Source organism: Rhinatrema bivittatum, chromosome 12, assembly GCF_901001135.1.
Source record: "Rhinatrema bivittatum chromosome 12, aRhiBiv1.1, whole genome shotgun sequence".
Classification (NCBI taxonomy): domain Eukaryota; kingdom Metazoa; phylum Chordata; class Amphibia; order Gymnophiona; family Rhinatrematidae; genus Rhinatrema; species Rhinatrema bivittatum.
The window spans coordinates 86878323-86896948 of NC_042626.1; the positions used below are offsets into that span (position 1 = coordinate 86878323).

The window sequence follows — 18626 nt, forward strand, 5'->3', positions numbered from 1 at the left end:
ACATAGAAAACTGAAGAACTGGGAGAGAAATGGAACTGATGAACTCAACGCATGTGTCCTTTAATTTTGTAGTCGATCGATTTGATCATAAAATGCATTAATCGGAAAATAAACATTTTAATTAAATTGCCTTCTCTGCACCTATAATGGGTGCCTAAATAAAACATTTGAACTTACGTTTATGTTTTTTACGTTTTTCTTTAAAACTACTCATGCATATGAAGATGTATAAATAATAACAATAGTACACTTATTTGCATTAATTCAATACTCTCATTTAACAGAAACAAATTAAGGAAGTTGAGTAAAGTCATTTTTTTCTGATATCTTCATTAAGATGACCTTAACTAAAAAGACAATTACTGCAGCTGAAAGAAAAGCGAAATCGGAGCTAAAATATTGCCTCTCTCCCCTCCCCCTCCCCTCCCGAAATGAAGAACTGGAATGGTAAATCCATCATGGCTGCCTGCGTCTTAGCTCTGGCTCCTACACCCAGCGCCATTTTGAGCTGCCTTAGCAAAGCCCCCTCTGCCCATCCCCCTCCAACCCATTCCCCTAGGTTCCGTTTGAATCTTCCACAATATAACTGCAAGTGTTTTTCTTTTTGCGTGCCAGCTGTTACCACCTGTGCTGACTTCTTTTCATTTGCAACTGCTGATATACATATTTTATGATACAATTACCTATTATAAAAAAGCTCTACTAAAAGAGCAGGCGGCCAAAGCAGAGTGGCACAGATTGCGTCGGAAAAGCTCACAAATATATGAGGTCTCTGTCTGGGTCCCCGCACTGCTCCTTTCTGATTTGTTTCATAGCTATCTGAACGAACATTTCATATTTTTATTTGGCTTCCAGGGAACAGTTTTCTTTTTTATACTATTTATTTTTAACACATTTTTCCAGGTGCATTTTGTTGCAGGTAAATCATATATATTTTTTTTATTTTATTGCTTTTTGGATCATGGAATGAAGGAGTGAGGAGAATGAAAAGACGTGTTCTCTCTATCTCTCACAGCCGTATGAAAAAAATTCTGAAAAAGAAAAACAATTAGCTTTCAAAATTTAGAAAAATAATTTTACTCTCTTGGGCCAAGAAAATTATGAGGGATTTTAAAAAATGTATTTATTACTAAGAAAAGTGCATTTTTATTTTTAATGCTAGTATTTAATTTACTGAATCATTATACATAACTGAAGAGAAAACAAGATAGAAAAATTAACATGCAGAAGCAGTACAACTAGAAAATAAAGTTTAGCAGAATTAAACTGCAGTAAACCATTTCTTTAAAAAGTATTTTCAAAGAAAAGCTAATTTAATTTGTTTTCTAGGAAAACAGATTTAAGAATTCTGACGTGAAGAAACTATATCTGGAAATCATATATACATTGCTAATCTGCAGTCTGGTTTCTTGCTGTCTGGGGTCTTGTGGAGACTGTATGAAATCAGATAAGCCTAAAGGCAGAAATTTGACAATTGTAATAAGTTGAGAAAATATCAATGAGTGGTATGTTCATATAAACATATGAAAACGGAAACACACACCTTTCAATTTTTATAAAGACATTTATTTAATCTATGAAAATAATATACAATAAATAATTTGCCATTTACTATTAAAGAATTTGAATAAATTAGCTACTTCTAAAACTTAAAAAGAGGAACAAACTCCTCTGTTTTAAGAAACGTAAATTTACAGTCTGATTCCTGAGAATTCACTTTAAGAATTTACAAATGTTTTCCTTGTAATGAAGTGATTTCTAACGCCTGTTAAAAATATGAAATAAGAATAAAACTATAATTAAATACCTGAATTTAGTAAACACTGAAATCCAATAAGATCCTTTATTGAGTCTATTGGAACAAGTATTGAAATTCTGGGCAAGCCATATGATCTACGGTGTGTTTGAGTCCAGTTTATAGCGAATTTAGAGGTGAGAAATTGTATGATTTACATAACTGAACAATTTCCGTATAAAAATGAAAAATAGGGGAGGGGACAGACGGCCAAGGCAGATACATGGTTGATTACTGTTGATTACTGGAAATTCAGATTCTGTAGATCTATAGTACAAAGTGTGCTTGTAAAAAAGTCAAAATCTTCTTCAGAAAAATGAACAGGGCTATTAGGGCTAGGAGAGAATCCTGAAATCTGTAGGCAGGAATCGGCGGAAAAGAAGTTTAGATCTGGTAACAAAGAGGAGTCTTGGGTGTGGGGAAAAGCTTTGTTCTGGGCAGCTGCGCTCTCTTCTTCTGTTGTGGACGGAGTCTCTGTGGTGGGCGTTTGGTATGGAGGGCTCTCTGGGAAAGATGTGGACAACTCTTCAGAGTTCCGAGTTTCATTGCTAGTCTGTTTTTTGGAGTGACAGGGGAAAGTTTCTTCCTCTAAAATGGAGCCTGGGTTCTCCACTGTCTGATTATACGGGGGGCTTTCTTCCTTGTCGCAGTCCTCTAGGCTGGAGAAGTTCAGGTCTCCCTCGTGAAAATCTTTCTGCTGGGTCTGCCTCTTGTGTTTCATCCTTCGGTTCTGGAACCAGACCTTGACCTGTCTCTCTGTCAGGTCCAGTAAAGCCGCTATTTCCACCCGCCGTGGCCTGCAGAGGTATTTATTAAAGTGAAATTCCTTTTCCAGCTCCAGGAGTTGGGTGTTGGTGTAGGCTGTCCTCAGCCTCCTGGAGCCGCTGTTACTATCCTGGAGTCCTTGCGTGTCTGCAAAACATAACCAGACTATTCAAAGTAGGAACAAATACATCGCCGATGAAGGATTGATGGCCAGTAACTTTCCTCATATACGGAGCACTTAATATTTCTTCCAAACATAAAAAAGTGCTAACAGATCTCTTCCTTTAAGAATAAACAAAAATTACGATGGGAATTCGTCTTCTGCAGAAACAATACTAGAAATTACAATACCATATAACAGAAAATAATTATCAAAATAAACCGTCCTACCCAGAACAAATCTCTATATATTCAGTTTTCTGGTCAATGTTATATGCTCTAGTGTTTTTGTTTTGTTTTGTTTTGTTGTTTGATGAATTATGCATTTATCTTAGTATGGAAAACAGAGCCTGGAAACATGAGTAATTCTCTGGAAATGCAACTTTCTGACTCGAGACATTATCTTCATTCCCCCAATGTACAGAGCTCGACTTAGGGTCACCCAAAGGCTCCTGCGAACCCAGAAATGTCACTTGACGCTGGGCTCCAAACCTTCCTCAGTCTGCTGCTGCCCAGTTTCCCCATACATTCGTTTTAACGGTGAAAAGCGAGTAATCCAACCAAGGTGGCACAATATATGGAATAAATACACCGTCCCTTAATTGGTGCCATTTTCATATTAATAAGCCCTCCACATCAAAGATGCCCCCCCATTACAGACCTGCTGGAAAGTCAGCCGCAGAGCCTGGTACCGAGGAAGATGGGGGCGATGGGGAGGAGGAGGAAGATGCAGCCTGGTTGCTTTTCTTGGCTGATTTTTTCTCTTTCATCCAGGGGAACTCTGCGACCAAAGTGCCCGACTGGACCAGGGACTGCTGGACAAGGCCATTTGCTGCTCTTTTTTGGCTTCTTGGTCTCGGCTGGCTGCTGGAGCACGGATTCAGGCTAGGGATGGTTTGTTCAAAAGGAGGAGGAATTAATGTCGACTCCTTGATTGATGAAGTTTGAAATGTCTCCAGGACAGCGGGAAAGGACGTCAGGCACTCTGCAAGCGAAGGCTGACTATTTATAAACCCGATCTCCCTCTCAAATTCAAAATTCATGGCTTTTTAGGCCAAATGTGAGAGAGGAAATCGAAGAAATAATAAGGTCACAATTTTATTCGTAGGCTTTATAATTGTATATTGCTGATAATACTGGCGTATGGGGACCTTGCTCTATTAAACTGGAGACTAGGGCGAAATTGCGACCAATTCCTGGTCATGTGACCAGCACTAGCCAATCCTCAACGAGGCCTGGTTGAAAACAGAAAGCATTATTATTTTTAATTGATTCAAAAACTCTAGAGAAAACATCATTTTCTGTTTGGAATTTATTAGATTGACTCTGAAGTGTACCTAATTTCATGTAGTGGTTGTACAAGCCTGGTGAGAATGAGAAGACTGGAAAAGATTTCATTTTTAACTGTTTCCCTACCTGGGCAGAAAAGCCAGGCTATGATTAGCACAGTCTGGCAGGCAGAGCAATTAAGAAGCAAACCCATTAATCTTTAAAGTTTTGACATCAGAGAATGAAATGAGGAATAGAAAAGAACTTTCACAAGTTAAATCAGAAGCAGTCTCCGCAAACAAGAGGGAAAGTTAAGCCAAATAATTAAAGCAAATTGGACTTCAGACAGACAAAGCCTCCAGGGTTTCAGACGTTCAGGTCAGTATAAAAGTTTGATTAAGGAGCTATTTCTTCACCATACAAGGAAGTAGAAAATTAACAATGAATTATTTGATCAGAAGATTAGATACGATGCAGCGTTTAAACATAAAATGTAGGTTTGCCTCTACAGTTTTAATATTAGATTTTAATTAGTCGTAGGTTTTAAGTCATTGTTATTTTTTCAAAAGAAGAGTATAAAGTAAAGCCCTGTGTTATTTTTAAAGCAGTAAATATTTAGTTGAGTATTACAATCTAAAATTTTAAATTAATAAATGTAGCTTTTCTGGTAAGCTTTCCAAATAAATAAATAATTACAAGGAAAGGCTGCTCCAGAGCAAGTACATTTTAAGGCATTGGAAGGAAAGCAAAAGAAGGGGAACGATCAATCTCCCTGCAGCCAAGCTCTGTGACAGCCCACTCTAAGGCACCAAAGAATGTAAGCCTTTATTACAAGTACAGGGAAAGCTAGAGAAACTTTAATTTAAAATCTGAACATCCAAGCTGCTTCTTGGTATCACAGCAAGGAAAAGGCAGGCAAGGTTTGACTATTCTGCCTTTTCTTTACTATTCTTTAAGCTCAAAGTCCATACCAAATTCAGCTAGGCAGCACAGCAAAAAAGCTTTTGTTTATAAAACATCCCTGTGGGTGGTAAATATTTAACGAGAAAGACATAACTCTGAAACCAACTTGGTTGCTGCTTAAGAAAGAGGAATAGGATTTTTGTACTCCACAGGATGCGTCCACATTTAAATTCTATTACAAAGAAGTTGGTATTTTTATTATTTCTGAACTGTTTTTTGTTTTCTTGTCTCTGAATACAAGAAGGCAAAACTTTTAAAACACTTTCTTATCTGCAACAACGTACAATAAAAATTAAAGGATTAAATTCCTATTTTTGATAGGCAAACCTAAAGTTACAAAACTGGGATGAAATAAAACTGTATTTCGTCTCTCAAATTTCATTTAAGTTACTGCTTGTTTTCACTTGCTCATGTATTTAAAATAGAAGATGGAAAGGTAAGATTTATAATCCTAGCAATTATTGAGAGGATGTACTGAAAGATTATGGATATATACAAACTTTGTTTTGAAAGCGAAGTCAGAGGTGTCTCCGTGCAATAATATGCAAAAATAACAGAGACCATGGAAGCTGCAAGGGAAAAGCTATCATGTGTCAAGCAGCAGCGCATAGGGACACATTTTTCTTTGGTTATGGATGTTGTCGCTTTTCCCTCTCACTTGTTTTAATGTAGTTCAAAGAACTCCCTATCGAAGAGTGTTACAAATGGAACAAGATGGCGCCTAGTATTTTAACTCAGTTACATCATCCAGAAAATTATATTCCGAACCCCCCACACCCTTGAGTATTGTTATTTCATCCCAATCAAAGTTTCCACGGTTTTCTGCTTTTAAATTATAGTATCACCAAATGTTAAATTGCTTACTGCCTGGGTGAGCTGAGCTCAGTTACAATCCAGGACAGAGAAAACAGGTTGTGCTGTGTATATTTATTGCTGCACAAAGGCCATAATTACCAAGTTTGCATTTGGATTATAAAATAATGTCTATTAAAGCCAATTGGTTGCAGTTATACATTTCACTAGAACAAAATACCTAGACTTATAATTATGACATGAAATGTAAGGGCGTGGATTGTTATCAGATATATTCAAAGCTTTTAAAAACATTAACATCTTTCTGATGAGGGACTCAATATTTCAGTTTTGAGAATATCTCCCCTCCTTGATGTTTCTTTCCATTGAACCTTAGATTTTCTCTGCAATAAAAACGTTGAATTTCGTCACAGGCAGACAGTTCAAAGACTTGTGTAATCACTGCCAATGAAATACGTTTTCTTAAAGATTTTGAGCATAAGCGAGAAATTAGACCCAGTTTTATATTCTTCAAGCTATTAAAAGTCTATCCCTCACCTTTCAATTTTAATATAAGCAATCATATCATTTCCAGTTTTATTTGATGGTTTATTTCACTTTAGTGTAAGATTTATGCATGAAAACTTTATGCCTTTTGTGATTAATGGTTTTCCTTTGTTTTCATTTTAGACCCAATGGTTATTTAGCTCGAATGTCACGTGCTCACTCTTTGTATCTCCAGAAAAGAACTGTGAACTTTAGTCTCTGAACCGATTGTTTTCGGCTTTGTGCGTTGTTTTTTTTTTTAATTCAGAAAGGCAGATTATACTTTTAATAAGTAATAAAACCGAAGGGGAAATGCAGGATAACTGCTATCTTTAAAAATCCATATTCTAGTCCCCCCAAAAAACTAAATTTCCAAGATATAACAAATAGTATTATAATCTCGGAGGAAGAAATGTCTGTCTCTACTCTTTTCAAAATCAGAAATTAGAAAATGAATTTACTGTGATTTTAGTTTTATGCCCAACTACAAGAGAAGAAAAAATTTAAAACAGAAAGTTTATTTAAGAATTGTTCAACAGACAACCCTTTAGCAAGAAAAAAGTAACGAACAAGAACAAAGAAAGCTCTCTAAAGGGGGAGGGGGAGTAGCTCTACTTCATCTAATTCGGGACTATACAATTACAGTCTGGATCTGCGCTCATGCCTCCAGTAGAACTAATTACATTATTCATAAGTACCAAGATAACAGAAAACTACTGATCTCTCTATAAATTACAAGAATTAAAATAAGCATTTTTTTACAGTAACAGGAAAACACAACGTTCTTTATAACAAGTAAAGACTAAAAAAGTACAATCTGTTTCTTTTTCATATAAATACATAATGTTGGGATAAATAATACAAAAGAAAAGAAAATATCTTAACTGGCTATAATAATCAATAAATAGATATGAATGATCACCAGAATACACGCTTGAAAGACGTTACGATTGAGTTGGCTGAACGCCTTTCAAAGTTATTTTCACCCATCAAATGTAAACTCTAAGTGCATTAAAGATGTCCTTACAAAAAGCAAGTACCAGAGGCAAATTGCCCTTCTGCTTCGTTTGGAGGACAGTTTGTTAAAATATACCCTGTTTTCACGTTAAGGGGGGAGAGAACAAAAATTTCTAGTATTAAGATTGTTTTCTATTAAATACTGAAATGAAGACATCGCAATACAAAGAGCGAGAGGGCAGCTAGTAAATATCCACACCTGGTAACATTCCCTTTCAGATTTCAATACCTCCGACTCTTCAGACTTTCAAAATAGTGCTTAGCTTTGTTGCTGATATTTCTTCTGAATTTTTTGCAACACTTAAGCTTTTGAAAACCTATTGAATTCAGCAATAAAGACAATTTCATGTGAATACTTAAGGAAATTAAAATGAAGAATTCTGGGTGGCGACGTATGGAAGATATGGGTAGTTTTAAATAAATCAGTGTTGCATGAAGAACTTTTTCTGAATATTTACTGCTATAGGTGAACCTTAGACATTTGAAGTCCACAGATGTATAAATGAAATTTACTTTTCTTAAATTCCAATCATTCATACATTTTACACGTGCACTTCGTAATGTGTGATTTATCTAGTTTGGATTTCTGTAAAACTACTCATATACATTCACAAACATTTGTGCTGAAACTGTAACAAGTATAATCTATTAAACACTTGAACATATGACAACCCTGCATTACTTTATTCATGAGTATTTTGTTTTTTAACCTAAATTCCATATTTAAAGTAATACTAAATTATTAATTGTGAAAACCAAAGAACCAGATAACTATTGTCAGTTCAACACAAATGTTTCTGAATGAAAAGTCCCACCGGGGATGTTCATTACCCCACTGCAGCGCCCTCTGTCTTCACTGTCGTTTTAAGCCAAACAATCACAGATGGGTGAGTTTGGGCGCTTCTTGGATTCTGCCCTGAGAAGAATGGTGTGTTGAAAGGTCTGTGTATGTTGGATGTGTGTCGCAAGGTCCATGATGCTGGTTAGATGACATTGGAGGAGCCCCATTGTAGTCCATGTTGGTTGACTGATGATGTGTAAGGTGATTGAGACCATAAAGAGAAGGAGCAGAAGCAGGCATACAATCCACATAGTTACCTCCAATGTACACCGGGCTATTTTGCATATTGGGAGTTCCATAGTTTCCCCCATTACCCTGTAAACCATGGGGATCATATTCAGGTGTGGTGTTGGCATATTTTTGTTGTGAAGGGCAACCTTTTATGGGATTTTGATAGCTGGTTGCCATGGCATAGGCATTCTGGTGGGATTTATTGAATGATGGAGGAGAAGGAGCTTCATAATTATTTGTCATTGAATGCATGGAGCTCATGAATCCTGCAGATGATTGCATAGGCAGTGGTGGACTGCCTGTAGGTGACGGTCCCCCGGAAGATGACCCCATTCCCTTTAACTTTTGATCCTTTTTGTATTTCATCCTACGATTTTGGAACCATATTTTGATCTGCCTTTCGCTGAGATTGAGCAGATTCGCCATCTCTACCCTCCTAGGCCTGCAAAGGTAGCGATTGAAGTGGAATTCCTTCTCCAGCTCCACCAGCTGCGCACTCGTATAAGCTGTGCGCGCTCTCTTAGAGGCGGAGGAACCCGGGGGGCTTTTGTCACCGCTGCAGCTATCTGCCGGTTGAAATGAAATAAAAGATAATTACTACATACAGAAATTGAATGCATCATTTCTTAATAAATCCCGTAACAGGCTGAAGTCTTAACCCCCTTTACGATGGCCTGCACTTTATAATCGTGGCATTTATTAAGAGTTCTGATCTCTAAAGCTGCCCTGCTTTATACAAATTTGTTAATGTCATACCGACACGGATTCTATGGGCATTTATATATGATTAGATTACTTTTTTATTACAAACTTTTAGAATAAATGCTTTTTTCTTGTATGATTTGAAAGCAAAATTATAGTTGCTTTGAATGTTACTGTTTATTCTGCTTGCAGAAACATTTTTTATTATTTGTATACAGTGTATAAGTGTGCATCTATACATATACTTGCAAGAATATTATAATGATATTGATACTTAAATAGTAAATATAGTTTTGGTTACATATCCTTACAAAAGTACACATAGATTTCAAATCGCCAAGATATTAATTTTGTCTTCTTTTTAGATCAGAACATCTTCACCAATGACATCGTCTTCCAACGCGCGTTAGGAAAGGAATAATTTAAAATCAGCCTTATACCTGTGCTAGGGGAGCTGGTTTTCTGTTTCGAATTTTGTCTCGATTCTTTCATCCAGGGGAAAATTTGTTTGGTGAGAGAGGCGTTTGAGCCGAGGTTTGCCTTGGTGGGGGCAGCCTTACTGCTGCTGGGTTGGTTATTGCTGTTGCTACTGTTGCTGTTAGGGGCAGAGTTTTGGGGTGGAGAGACGGGTGGGGGTTGATGATGTTCAGGGGGCAGGCTTGGACGCATGCAACTTCCATTCAGGTCTTTACTTTTTGGATGTGGTGCTGTGTTGCCCAGTGACTGAAGGGAGCAGGTAGACCTCTGATAGTCATTCTCAATCTGAGAAGTTTGGAAGGCTTGTTGAGGACCGTCATACCCAAAGCCATTGGCACCCTGGTAGGAATAGCCTCCAAAGAGTGTTGAGTTGTCGTAGTAGGTTGTTTTCTGCATCTCTTGGATTCCCAAACTTTATTTTCAGTGACTACCAGGGTCCTGACACCCTTATGGAAGAACATTGGCACCCCAAAGTCACGTGACAATCTGTTTCCAGTTATCTATTGGAAGCTGACCTAAAAGGTTAGAAGAAACACATAATAATACTGCACTGGCTATGAATCCATCTTAAGTAGTGAAAAGCACATGACATGAATAGGTTTCTACAAAACAAAACTAGCAGATGTTCTGACTAGATTTGTTCTGATTTCTCATTTAGATGACTGATCTAATTAAATATTTAAATTTAAAACTAAAACATTTCTGGAAAAAAATGCCTGTCTGAATGTTTTTCTTAAGTTGCTAAATAGATACAAATATATATTAATGCTCATATCTATAAAGACAAAGCTGGACAGTACAATCATAAAAGATACATCAGAGATCTATACAAAACATGGAATGTAGTATTATCAGAATCCCACTGCATTAAACAAACTTTCACTCTTAAAATGTAACGGTAAATAAAATAGTAAAACCTGAATATTGTTGCAAGGATAAGAACAATTTACAAAGAAGCCGCTTTACTTTAGAATCCTTAACTATATTTTTTGCAGGTAGTTTTCTTTTTTTCGAGTTAATGAATATCAGCCAATAAATTATGTATTAAATGTATATAGAACATAAATTAATTCAGCTTGTTTAAAAAAGACTATTTACAAAATTGCTTTTGATTTTTTTTATTTCCATAGAGTTCCTAACTACCTCCTCCCAATTAGCTTCTATGCTATTTGTTATTAAAATGCAAAATTGATTTATATGCAAAAAAATATGTTGCAGAATCAGTTTTAATTATTTTTTAAGAAATGTGTTTTACAATCTTGGGTTAAAATCTAGCAGGTTTCCTTCTTCTCTCTCTCTCTCTCTCTCTCCCAGATAGAAATAAAAACCGGAAAAACCGGTGTTCCCTTTCTGTTGCTCAAAGCTTGAACTTTTGTATACAAAAAAGAATAATACAGAGTCTCATCCAGAAAATAATTTGATGTATGAGAATCACTCAAGCAGCAAACAGATCTTTAAAAGGCTGAGGGAGTTTTTCAGAACCTTGAAAGAAGAAGGTGCAGGGGACCCGCTCCAAGGATTAACATGAATTTTGCCCTTTATTTCAGAGTCCGTTGTCATTATTTTTGTGTTAATACCCTATTTTTCATTACATATATCATGTTCCTAACAATTTCTTTAATATTTGGCCTCCGATTGCTACCTTTTTTATCTACCTGCAAGACAGCTTTCTGTCAAACCAACTATTAATCACTAGAAAATGTCTACTCTCACTGTTTTACTTCTCTATTTTTTTTATTTGAATAGCTGTAATACGTATTTGCAACTCTAGAAGTAATTTTCTAATTGGTACAATATTAATATTGATACCTTAATCTAAAACGGAGCCTTAGGACCCAACATAAATTGCCGGAGGATTTTTTTTTTTTTTTACAACAGAATTCTTTATTTGTTTCTTATTGAAAATGTGATATCCAAATCTGAAGATTTGTGAACATGAATACATCAATAAGCCTAAAACTAATCATTTTATTAGGAAAATATTTGGTTGAATTTCAGAACTGCTTAAGGGACAGAGCTTTTAGGCCTGCCTGATATTTTTCTTGTGTCGCTTTTGGACAGATAGCTAATCAGAAACAGCTAAAAATAATACTGATAATAAAACGCTTTGAAACATAAAATAAGCCAAAGCTAAAAGCCAAGTCCGTTGTGCTTAGTTAGATGGGCTTTTTGTATCTCATCTCTCAACACGTCACAAATGTCGCTCATTTATCTTCGTTGCGGACGGGCAGAATCCTAATTATTTACTCCAAGGAATTGTATAAAATCTCAGCCAGAATAATAAATATTAAATTATATCATGTTCCAATTAACTCCAGTAGGGTCTACCCTAGTTTGTTTTTCAATGTTAACAATGCTTTCAAGTTTCCTTGGAAATTATAATAGAATTAAAGGAGTAGGGGCACTCCCAGATGGGGAACTTCTCCTGCAAGAAATCCGAGGCCAGAAAAGGCAGTGGATGCTCAGACTGGAAACAATGAACTAGAAGCTGGCAGGAGGCTTCGGGAAGCTCTGGATATCTGTGCAGAGCAGAAACGAAAAGCAACCGTTTTCTTCTCAAATACCTCCATGTTGAAAATCATAAATTCTTTAATTCATATCTTTATACATTCTACAATATCACACCATTCCGGGTTCTGTTTTAAGCAATCATTGTTAACCAAACATAAAATAATCGATTCCTAAAAGACATTTTTCAATAATAAAAAATATAAACAAAATCAGACTCAGGATGGACTAGCAACAATGGGGAAAGTGCTCTAAGACACCTTAAATTCTGGAGCCTGTCTGCTTGAATCTGCCTGGGAAATAGGCAATCCTTAGCTTTTCCGATTTTCAGAATAACCAGATTCGAGTAAAAGCAAAGGCTTTTGATGAGGGCAGCAAAGAAAAGGGGGAAAAAAACCGACAGGCTGCATGGAATGAAGCTTAAAGCTTGTGAACTCTTCTTGAACCGAGATTGAAGTCATATGGTCATAAATCACTGGGACATATACTCCGCCATTCACAAAGTGATAGCCTATTCGAGTCCAGCTTACCTTAGCCTCTGACGAGGAAAGCACGGGCAGACATAATATATTTTCACATCCAGCACCGACGCAATCAATAAGCGAGAAATCTTCCCTCCTTTAAAAATGTTAAGGAATATAAAAATCCGATAGGAAAACCAAGGGTTTGCCAGTGCAGCCTGGGTACAGCTGCTCCAATTCACTCCGTTTGGAAAGGCAAAGATGGTACAGCTTCCAAGATCCGTAGAAAGCTCATGGCTTTGAATGGACAAGTCTGTGCTTCTGGTTGCCCTGTAGACTGGTACGCCCTGCTCGCTGATAACAATGGCCTCTTCTTTTCCACAGCCAAATGCTGACAGAAAAAGCCCAAGTATACATGCCTTGCTTGGAAAATTTTCAACGGAAAAGCCAGGAGATATTTTAGAATAAAGATTTGCTTTGGAGTGCGGGGCAAGCCAAGGAGCGTTAATCCATGCTAAACACAGCGTCACTAGTGAAACATTATGCTAATTGCAGACGTGGTGGACAGAGAGGCCTAGACTGGAGGTAGTAAAGCTTTCCTGTAGATTCACGTGTCTAACAATTTGGTGTCAATCTATGCTAATACAACGTTTGAACCTTTTCACATACACACCTCTATACAATTCCATTTGACTGTCATTTCACAAGCTTGATTTCAATAATCGATGTCACATCTTGTCTCAAATCTAACTGTAGATTTATCTCCCTTTTTGGACATCTCAACAAATATTAAAATATTAATTTTAAAAGTTTCGTAACAGACAACAGGGGAGGGAGTAAGAATATTTATAGAGGGGAGGGAGTTCACAGATTAACAAATCATCAGTGCCAGAAGCTTAATGGAAATCTAGATGCAGTAGCAGAGGTTCCTGCAAAACTTTAATGTGAACTTGTTTTTGTGTGTTAGTGTTCCAGAATGAGGGATCACTTTCTCGCCTATGTTCCGAAGAAGAAAAATTTGCACTTCAAAAGAAGAGTCAAAGGAAAAATAAAAGGCACATCGGGAAAATAAGCAACGAGATGTTTAAGGTTTAAATATTGTGTTTTTATTATGCAAGACGCTGTTCCTGTCGTTTATAGCTAGGTAAGATTTATGAAACTCATCTCTCTCTCTCTCTCTCTCTCTCTCTCTCTCACTCTCTCACTCTCTCTCTCTCTCTCTCTCTCTCTCTCTCTCTCTCTCTTTCTCTCTCTCTCTCGCTGTTGTAATCACAAACTTTAAAAGATGCATTTCGTGTAGGTATATGAAAAGAAGTGACTCGAAAAAGGCGTGGGAAGAAGACATGGGAAGAATTTAGGTGTCTGCACATTTTTCTATTGTACCATTGTTACATACTGCAACTATCTCAGCTTTGTAAAAACATTTTTTGCGTTCTCTGTCTTTAGCTAAGTGCTGACTACTGGCTAAAATTTAGAAGATAAAAGAAGAAGGATATCTAGAAGAATCAACAATATTTTTTTTTTTATAGTTTCGGAATATAAGAAGTATTTTATTCTTTCCTTGCATTCTCCCGAACAGGTTTTAAAGAAAAAACGGAATAGTTTTACTGTAGCATGTTTTGAATGATTTAATGGAAAAGGTTAAGGTGCTGTTTTTACTATGTGCTATTTTCACCAATTATTCTGACCTCAGTCCAGATATTAAGAAGGGTTACAACGCTGCAAAAGAAGACACGACACACTTTGCTCCTGCACATTGACTTTCACTTTCCAGATCGGTAAAGGAAAATTCTCTCTTGGTCATCTTCAGGAATTCTGTACCAGAATATGGCTCCTGTATGAGAAACCCAATATGACAATGGAGACTGGAACACTGAAGCAGAAGCCTACAGAAACACAGGCGGCAACAAGATTATTATAACTACGATATTAATGTTTCTGCACCGAGGATTGTTACTGCATTCGAGGCCTTTCCCTGATCAGCTCTGAGTGACTCCTATTGCAGAAAAAAATTAAAAGCCATGGACGTTTTCTTAATACGTTTCTAAACTATCACATTTTACCTCAATTTCATTTAACTTGCTTGCCTTTATTTTTGCTTTAAATTCTTGAAGCAAACTGCTTCTGTATAATTAAATTGAATAAACATAAAATCTTGTCCTCTTCAATTAATTCCAGACACGTATTTTGTTACTGGTCAGAAATAACTGAAATTTTAAAGGTATAAAAAATGGAGGTAACAACCACAAACTGTTGTCTTACTTGTGGGAAGAAATAAACGTGTTGTACAATTACTACTTAGGAGAAGTTTTGCAACTGAAGAAATACTGATGTTCGAATAGACGTGTTTCTTTTTTTAATAGCAATGACTGGGATAATGACAGGGCAGATGCTCACTATAAAATGAAAAAATATATTTTTTAAGCTGTAAAAAGCCAACAGAAAATGATTATGTACAGTTAAAGAGCTGTATGTGCTATTTTTCTTTATTACTTTTGCTAAGTATAACATTACATATCTGATTAGCCTTTTTAAGAGCCTAAAATATCTCTTGACACTAATGGAAACCTATTTTTATGTTCAAATCTTTTTTTGAAAAAAGAAATAATAAAAAGAGACACCGGTCAAATGGTTAACTCTTGCCAGCCTGATCAAGCCAAGAACAATAGTGTAATATTACAATACTCAAATCCCATAATCATAAATTTATGTTATCAAACTCACCAATTCTCAGTTGTCTTGTCCAGTAAATATGAAACAGCAGAACAAGTGAAGAGGGGAAAAGAACTGTAACAGAAACAAATGACACACGGTTCAGAAAAATAGAGCAAAGTACTGAAGACACCTTGTAAAATATTTTTCACCTACAGACTAAAACTTTACAACCAATATTGTATTTTGATAGATTGTATCTAGGCCTTCTGATTTTAGATACTAATAAATTGTAATTGTAAGTGTTTATTTTCTAGTTAATTAAGTGTGTTTATGGGTGTTTCCACAGGCAGGTATCAATTTGGTACCTTTTTCTGGTTAAATCAAATACATACATTTGTTTAGCTGAGGAGTCCTTAGGGTGGAAAAGACACAACAAACAAAGCAAAGGCAGGTAAAAAAAAAAAAAAAAAAAAGGTTGAGAAAGTACTAGGGGAAGTGGTGTTTTTCTGGTGTTTAGCTAATAAACACCTACATTATTCTTTTTTGTATTGGGGTGTTTTATCGGGATTTATTGGTTAAAGTCTAAAATCAGAAGCCCACCACTAGCTACATACACGGTTGCAACTTTTAGCTTTTAAATTAATATATTATTTTCAGTTAAATATGAGATGCCAAGATTAGATAGATCAATAAATAGATATACTTTTCCCAATCTATATAAATTACATGGGAGGATTTGTTTTAGACTATATCAGAAAAAATGAAGCTAGGTATGAACATTCTCCTTAATTTGCATCTTAGAATCATAAAGTTTACTTAAAGTTATTTTTAGTATTGCTTTCTTGAATTGTAAAATAATTTACTTTATGTTTTTAATTCAGCTATTTTGAAAGGGAATATTTGTTGATTTCATTATCCCCATAAAAAAATATCTCCTGTCATTTGTTTTCCTGTAAAGTACATTTTAAGCAATTAAATACTTGTACTATGTTAATAAATCCCACATACAGTATTAGTCAAACTCATGAAACTTAAACTTAAGCAATTAAGGCCTTATTATCCAAAGATTTTCTCCATAAATAAAGCATGTGAGAAAGACTAGAAAATTTCTCCCAAAATGGAGGAAAATAAATATTTGCACATTACAGCTTTAGCTTTGAACAAACTTCCTTATTGTAGAAAATTAAGGAATATTTGCAATATAATATTATACAAATTAAGAGTTTGTGTATGTGTGTTTTTGTGTGTGTGTGTGTGTGTGTGTGTGTATATATATATATATAAACATACACACACACACACACACACACCATATACATAAGGGCTATTACGTTTGTAATTGTCCTGATATCTAAATCATCGGTTTTAAACTTGTGACTGGAGCCCATCTTACAAGAAGGCAGCACCAACACAGTTTAAATATTTGTGCTATGAGATATATTTCCGCGCTTTAATAATTATGTTTCTGGTTTAAGTGTTGATGTTATTAATCTCAAATAAAAATGCTCTTTATACACCCCTGTCCTACTTATGGCAACATCCCAAATATCCTAAATATGGGGGCTTCCCTGACGACTCCCTGACGACTCTAAGCCTATAACTCTTTTTATTGCATGCACTCATTAATATTGGCAATATTCCACTTACATTACAAATTCTGATGGCTATCTTTCGATTTAATTTTCTCGGTAGATTACAAATACAGATAAAAGATTTATATAGCATAAATCAAGGTTAATACTGTAAGCCTATATCTGAAGCTTCCACAGCTTTACTAAATGAACAAAAGAAGGTTGCTGTTGGCAGGCCAGATCTTCCTAAATCGAAATTTCAGCAGATACTTTTTTTCTGTAAATTCATGCACGGAGGGAAAAGAATATTCAATAATCTGTACCAGAAAATGCTTTATTTAATTGAAGGTGTGGAGTAATAAAATCCCTTAAAAAAGGAGATTCTGATACCTAACAATAATCAATATTATTTATAACATCTTTAAAATAACGACGATTCGTGTGTATTTGCAAATTTTTTTCAGTAGTTTTCTATAACCATTTTCTCTGAAAGGGCAAAGGATTTTTATTTTACTTTGCTAAATTTCCAGTATTGTTGTTTGTCTCTGTGACAAAGATGAAGAGAGGAAAGAAAGGGGTTTGTGATGGAAGAAAATACAATTTATCGAACTTTTCTTACATTTTAATGAAGTCTAAAAAAAAGTCAGAAAAGGCAATCACCAGAAAAGAAATCAAAATACACCAGTGTTTCGGGTCTTCCTGTGACAGATGAGGGCTTTCCGAATGACCTTTGTTTAGAAGCGTAATAACTCACCAGATTAATGATCAATCAGAGGAAGTATTTTTGAATTCCCTCCAAATATAAAACAAAATCAGGCCCTCACTATTTCTGTCTCGCTTAGCATCCTCTTACATTTCTTCCATAAGTCGCCGAAAGTCCTCCCTGGAAACATTTGTTTTGAATTTATGATATCAGGGTGTTGTAAACAGTTATTTGGAAGTTCTGGTCAGAGCCCGGGTGGCTACGAGGCCTTTTGCTTCCAAATGCCAAAATAATGCCTTGACTGATGCGCTCACGTGACTGGTCTACGTCAACGTTTTGTAATTTTATAGAGAATTTGTTCAATGAACTACTTTTTGCTCTCAGCAAATACTCTAAAGTTCTCGAGCTGGCTTCTTGTATTTGTTTCCTTGCAAGACTTTCTCAAAACGTGATAGTGGTTTCTTCCTGGCTGCAGCGAGGATGCTTGCATTTATGTGAAGAAGCAGATCCAAAGTCTTAGTCTGAGAACAAGGAGAAGAAGGATCTAAAATAGAAAATCATACTTCTGGTTGCTTCCTGGCTTGCGTGGAGGGCGATGTATTGAAAGTAGCGGAGGCTGCAGAACGGAGCTGTAAGATCCTTCATTGTAAAAGTGAGACTCTGATTCTCAGCTTTGCTGGGGAGGGAGCAGGGGTGCTGGGTCAGTTTCCACCCACGCTTTCTCCTAACCTAGCGGATTTACAATTAAAAGACTTCGGCCACCTCATTCCAAGTGTTTAGAAATGTTCTGGATGCATCAGATTCATCTGCTGGAATCCACAGACCGGTGCAATGTTAGTCAAATAATTGATTGTTGATCCTATTTCTTCGTAGTCACAGAATAAAATCAGTTATTTCATGTTGAACATGGAGAGTATTTTGTTTAACTGTTTGGTATAATTTAAACGTCAATAAAGAAACCTGGACTTTAAAAAAGAAAATGGCTAGATGTTCACTGCTAAAAATAATTCTTGGATCTCACCGCAGGGAAAAATGGCTATTTTGAAAAAAGGTGTCATACACGAAATTAAGACATTCTTAAGCTATAATGCACCGAATACAAATATTGGCAATGGCGCAAGAAGCATCACATTTCTACATCTGGCACTTTTTGGCACATGTTTTCTAAAAA

At 35.9% G+C, this 18626-nt stretch overlaps 2 protein-coding genes and 1 long non-coding RNA gene across 5 annotated transcripts; 1 reads left to right on the plus strand and 2 right to left on the minus strand.

Moving 5' to 3' along the window:
* Positions 1–539: 539 nt before the first annotated feature.
* HOXB2 (homeobox B2) lies at positions 540–3792 on the minus strand. Of its 2 annotated transcripts, XR_003852156.1 has the most exons (3): positions 3381–3792; positions 1808–2707; positions 540–1031 (listed from the first exon to the last, which is right to left on the minus strand). XR_003852156.1 is itself a non-coding variant. In XM_029572944.1 (2 exons), exons 1-2 carry the CDS (start codon positions 3760–3762, stop codon positions 2037–2039), a joined length of 1053 nt encoding a protein of 350 aa, XP_029428804.1. In that variant the 5' UTR covers positions 3763–3792; the 3' UTR covers positions 1238–2036. The 2 variants fall into 2 exon arrangements, 1 of the variants encoding a protein (XP_029428804.1); XM_029572944.1 differs by lacking the exon at positions 540–1031 and having other exon boundaries at positions 1238–2707.
* Positions 3793–4228: 436 nt separating this feature from the next.
* Positions 4229–14355, plus strand: LOC115073948. Of its 2 annotated transcripts, XR_003852158.1 has the most exons (4): positions 4270–4366; positions 12911–13111; positions 13494–13670; positions 14220–14355. It is a non-coding gene; the product is annotated as an uncharacterized LOC115073948 (long non-coding RNA). The 2 variants fall into 2 exon arrangements; XR_003852157.1 differs by lacking the exon at positions 12911–13111 and having other exon boundaries at positions 4229–4366.
* On the minus strand, positions 6787–15313 carry HOXB3 (homeobox B3). Its single transcript, XM_029572942.1, has 3 exons — positions 15251–15313; positions 9521–10072; positions 6787–8944 (listed from the first exon to the last, which is right to left on the minus strand). Exons 2-3 carry the CDS (start codon positions 9951–9953, stop codon positions 8184–8186), a joined length of 1194 nt encoding a protein of 397 aa, XP_029428802.1. The 5' UTR covers positions 9954–10072; positions 15251–15313; the 3' UTR covers positions 6787–8183.
* Between the last annotated feature and the right edge of the window lie 3313 nt (positions 15314–18626).

Bases quoted from the DNA above. Each gene is read 5' to 3' on its own strand.
- HOXB2 (XM_029572944.1), bottom strand. From the start codon at position 3,762: ATGAATTTTGAATTTGAGAGGGAGATCGGGTTTATAAATAGTCAGCCT. The intron at 2,708-3,380 runs GTCTGTAATGGG...TATGTTTTGCAG, and splicing joins TGCGGCTGACTTTCCAGCAG to ACACGCAAGGACTCCAGGAT.
- HOXB3 (XM_029572942.1), bottom strand. From the start codon at position 9,953: ATGCAGAAAACAACCTACTACGACAACTCAACACTCTTTGGAGGCTAT. The intron at 8,945-9,520 runs GTATAAGGCTGA...TTCAACCGGCAG, and splicing joins AACCAGCTCCCCTAGCACAG to ATAGCTGCAGCGGTGACAAA.